At 46.1% G+C, this 4,990-nt stretch overlaps 1 protein-coding gene across 1 annotated transcript in view; it reads left to right on the top strand.

Annotated features, from left to right (window-relative positions):
• Nucleotides 1-1,174: 1,174 nt before the first annotated feature.
• LOC113814680 (uncharacterized) overlaps nt 1,175-4,990 on the top strand; it is a 16,906-nt gene continuing 13,090 nt past the window's right edge. Inside the window, exons 1-2 of the mRNA XM_070123253.1 lie at nt 1,175-1,816; nt 2,434-2,597. Of these exons, the coding sequence (XP_069979354.1) occupies nt 1,340-1,816; nt 2,434-2,597 (641 nt within the window). The 5' untranslated portion in view covers nt 1,175-1,339. The remainder of the gene's footprint in view (nt 1,817-2,433; nt 2,598-4,990) is intronic.

Below are 4,990 nucleotides of genomic sequence, written 5' to 3'. Positions count from 1 at the left end.
GAAACAGAAGAGAAACTGGGAAGAGAAGAAAGGAAAAAGAACAAGGAATAGCAAGAAACGGAAGACAAACTGGGAGGAGGTAATAAAGGAAAAAGAACAAAGAATAACAAGAGACGGAAGAGAAACTGGGAAGAGAAGAAAGAAAAAGAACGAGAAATAAAAGGGGGGGGGAGAAACTGGGAAGAGAAGAAAGAAAAAGAACAAGGAATAACAAGAAAAGGAAGAGAAACTGGGAGAAGGTAATAAAGGAGAGAGCAGGAAGGGCAAAAGCGCGGCCCAAGCAATACTTCGTTCAGGCAAAAACAACATATGGTTCGTCATCAATTTGCGGTCTTTGGGGGTATGCTTGTTTTGTTTGTGTTTGTTGATTTCTTGTTTGTGTGTGTTTGTTGATTGCTTGTTTGTGTGTGTGTTTTTGTTGATTGCTTGTTTGTGTGTGTGTAGTGTTTTTGTGTGTTGATTGCTTGTTTTGTTTTGTTTGTCGATTGCTTGTTTGTGTGTTTGTGTTTGTTTGTATTTACTGATTGCTTGTGTGTGTGTTGTGTTTGTGTCTTTGTTTGTGTGTGTGTGTGTTTGTGTTTTAGTTTGTTTGTATGTGTGTGTGTGTGTATGTGTGTGTTAGTGTGAGTGTAACTGTATGTGTGTATGTGCGTAGTAACAACAAACACAAAAAGAAACACTTCACTGATTTTTATTCCCTATCATTTACAGGAAGAAGAAAAAGAAAAAGAAAACTAGCCTCTTAATATCTTAATGGCCCAGAGGAAGAGAAAAAAATGTTTCTCACAGAGGTGGTTGAACTTTATGGTTTTGGTGAATATATATTAAAAAAACAGAGAAGGTTTATATATTTGCGGTGTTTATGATAATACTTGGTGGGTGTTTATTCTAATGTACTTCTGCACAAACAAACAAACGTAGAAGTTTAAGCATGTATACACGCGTGCGCCGACATGTACACATACAAATGTACATATCTATGTTTACACGTATACTTGGACACACGTGAATACATACACGCACATATAAAGCCGCTTATACTCGTACATATTTCGCCATACATGTTTTCCTGTTTTCCTGTTTTCTAGTTTATCGTATGAGAAAAGTATAAAAAAGAAAAGATAATAAATAAATAAAAAAAACTAATTAATTAAACGAATAAAACCCTTTCTCTCCCACAGGGGCAGTTTTGGTGGCGGTGGTGGCGGCGCTGTGCCAGGCCCGGGAGGCCTCTCCTCGCCGCTCCTACGAGGGGGACGAGAGGAGGATCGGGTCTTCCTCTTCTTCCTCCTCTTCCTCGGAATCGACCGCTCCTGAGATCACCCTCGACTCGGCGTCCATGTTCGGCGTCTCAAACTTGGCCAAGCTCATCTCCAGCGCCCTCAAGGACAAGGAAGCGGCCCTCGACGACAGGGACAGCGCGGGCTCTGGTGAGGTCGTCCACGAAACGACCTCCTCCTTCTTCTCTAGTTCGGTCCCCGACGCTCCTTCGACCTCCCCATCAACCTCCTCCTCCAGCTCGACCTCCTCCTCCACCTCGACCTCCTCCTCCACCTCGACGACCGAGAACTCCACGCCCGTCGCAGGAGACCCACCCTCGGCCGAGGAGGAGAGGGGCGCGACGGAGAAGGACGAAGAGACAACAGACGCCACCAAGAGCCTGCAGGAACTCCTGAAGGCTCTCGCAGGCAACGAAAAGAAGGGAGAGGGAGAAGGAGAAGGAAACGGAGATGGAGAGGGAGAAGGAAAAGGAGAGGGAGAGGAAGAGAAGAACAAGACGACTGGCGTGAAATTCGTTCCGGCAACAGCTGGCCAGGTAAGCGCCCTGCAGGATCGAGGTTTTAAGAACAACCAATATTTCTGCTGCATTTGTCTAGCAGCTGTTTTCTTTAATTCTTATTAATTACACAATCCTTCATATCAGCGTTATCAGTTATATGTCAGATACAGTATTGCAGATTAAACAACACAAAGTAAACAATGTACAATGTCACGTGTAGTCTGCAATTCGCAAACTGTATATGAGACTGTACACCGTCTAACGTAAACTTTATGCTGTATGGTGTCCGTGATATTACACTGTTACACCACGCACAACCTACAAAATATAGTGAACAGATCATACAACTCACAACACGAAACAACACACATACACACAACATACAAACCACAGCAAACATACACAACACTATCCACCGTACCACCACCACCAACAACAACAACAATAACAGTAACAACAACAATAACAGCAACACCATCACCACCAACACCAACAACACCATCACCATCACTAACAACAAACAATCTATACACATTCCAAAATCTGCTTCCTATTATACCACCACCACCACCAAAATATCCACATTCCAAAACCTGCTTCCTATTACATTCACTACTCCACCCTTCCTTCACCCCCCCCCCCTCTCCTTCCAGTTCGGCGAGTTGGGCACAGGATCCAAGCTGATGGAGTACCTGCCGGACCTCTCTCAGTACAGCATCGAGGCGGGCAACTACGGAGCCATAGCAGGTGCCGGCGCCGTGGCCCTCATGGCACTCGGGGCCGTCTTCGCTGTTCCTGCGGCGCCCGTTATACTTAGGTAAGAATTGGGGTGGGTGGGGGAGGTTTAGGGGAGGGGGAGGTTTAGGGGAGGTGGGAGGGGGTATGGGGGTGGGGGAGGTTTAGGGGAGGTGGGGGAGGGGGTATGGGGGTAGTGAGGTAGGTTTAGGGGACGAGGGTAGGGATGGTGGGGGTAGGGATGGTGGGGGAAGGGAGTAGGGGGAAAAGGGGAGGTTTAGGGAAGCGGGGGAAGGGGGGGGGGGAGTGAGGGAGGTTTAGGGGACGGGGGTAGGGATGGTGGGGGGAAGAGGGTAGGAGGTAACGGGAGGTTAGGGGAGGGGGTTAGGGTTGGAGAGAGGTTAGGGAAAGGTTAGTGAGGGAGAGGTGAGAGAGGAGTAAGGTTAGAGAGAGGTTTTCAGGATAGGGTCGAAAATGGTGGGTGGGGCAGAGAAAAGATTTTAGTGGGGTTAGAAAGGTGGGATTAGGGTGGGTTAGGGAGAAGACAGAGAGGTGTAGGATAGGACAGGTGGCTTAGGGAGTGGGTTAGGGAGAGAGTGAAACGTTGGATGGGAGAGGTGTTAGGGTGGGCCAGGGAGACGATATTGAGGCATAGGAATAAAGAGGTGGGTTAGGTAGTGGGTCAGGAGAATATTGGGTTCGAAATAGATGGGTTGGAGTGAGGTTACAGAAGGGAATGGGAGAGGGTGGGTTTGGAGTGAGGTAGGGAGAGGAGAGGGAGAGGGTGGAGATGAGTAGGTGGGTTGGGGAATGAGGAAAGAATAAGAAAGAGAGTAACGGGGCTGAAAAAGTGGGTTGCCTGAGAGGTGGGTCAAATGGGGTCAAATGGGTGTCAAAGGGTTGAAAAAAGATAGGTAAAATAGGTAAAATAGGAAAAATAAAACTAGGTAAAATAGGAAAGGTAAAATAGATAAAATAGGAAAGGTAAAATAGGTAAAGTAGGAAAGGTAGAATAGGTAAAATAGGTAAAATAGGAGAGGTAAAATTAGTTTCAAAGGATGGGGAGAGTGGTGGATGGAATGGGAAAAGCAAGGTGGGTCGGAGGGGAGGTGTAGGGAGGGGGGGGGTAGGATAGGACTCAGGGTGGAGAGTGGGTAGAGTTGTGTGTGCAGTGGAAGTTAGCGAGTAGGCGCTCTGTATGTGTGTGTGTGTTTGTGTGTGTGTTTGTGTGTGTGTGTGCGTGCGTGTGTGTGTGTGTGTGTGTGTGTGTGTGTGTGTGTGTGTGTGTGTGTGTGTGTGTGTGTGTGTGTGTGCGTGTGTATGTGTCTATTTTCCATCGGATTTTTTTTCCTATTTTCTATGTTTTTTTTTCCTTCTTTTTTTCCTTTTTTATCGATGTTGAACGACCCCAAAGTGAGTCATTCCATTACCTCGTTCCTCGCTCCGCCATCTGTGCAAACAGCTGGCCGAGGAACCACCTTTTTGCTGACTCATTTACTTCCCCCTTTTTTATTCTTTTATCTTTTTTATCTCCCTCTTTCCGTCTTCTCTTTATTTTCTTCCTTTTTTCGTTTTTTTTTTTTTTAATTCTTACGTCTACCTTTCGTATTCTCTCTGCTATTATAATCTTTTTTTCCCTTGCTCTTATGCTTTATCTCCTTTTGTTGATTTTTTTTCTCTTCCTTCTTCCTTTATCTTTAGTCCATTCCCTTCTATCCCTCTGTTCATTTTTTCGTCTCCTTTTCTTTTCTTTTCATTCTTTCCTGTTCTCGCCTCCTCTTGTCTCTTCTCCTTTTATCTTTTCACTTCATCCAATTCTCGCCTTCTCTTCTTCACCCTTTTCTCTTTTCGTCTGTCTATATTCCCTATTCCCTCCTCCTTCTTTCTTCTCCTCCTCCTCCTCCTCTTTCTCTTCTTCTACTTCCTCCTTCTCCCTCCCTCCTTCTCCTACCTCCCTCCTCCTCCTCCTTCTCCATTTCCTCCTCCTTCTCCATCTCCTTCTCTATCTCCTCCTCCTCCTCCTCCATCTCCTCCTCCTCCTCCTCTATCTCCTTCTCTATCTCCTCCTCCTCCTCCTCCTCCTCCTTCTTCTTCTTCTTCTTTTCCTCCTCCTCCTCGTCCTCCTCCTACTCCTTCGTCTCTTCCTCTTCCTCCTCCTCCTAAAATTCCTCCTCCTCCTCTCTCCCTCCCTCCCTCCCTCCTCCTTCTCTTCCTCTTCCTCCTCCTCCGAAACCTCATAACCTCTTCCTCGACACATCTTCCTACAAAACAATGCGTCATCTAGGCCTCCTACCCCCCCCCCTCAAAAAAAAAAAAATGGAAAGAAAAAAAAGAAAGAAAAAAAAAACTTTAAGAGGAAATAAAATTAAAGACATTCCCGTAATCGAAGAGCCATAACATTTACCGTATGACGTCAGTGAACAAACGTTTTTTTGGGGGCGTGACGTTCGGCCTCTAATGAACGAACGCCTGACT

This window comes from Penaeus vannamei, chromosome 7, assembly GCF_042767895.1.
Source record: "Penaeus vannamei isolate JL-2024 chromosome 7, ASM4276789v1, whole genome shotgun sequence".
In the NCBI taxonomy this organism is placed as follows: domain Eukaryota; kingdom Metazoa; phylum Arthropoda; class Malacostraca; order Decapoda; family Penaeidae; genus Penaeus; species Penaeus vannamei.
This window is presented reverse-complemented; position numbering and strand designations above follow the sequence as displayed.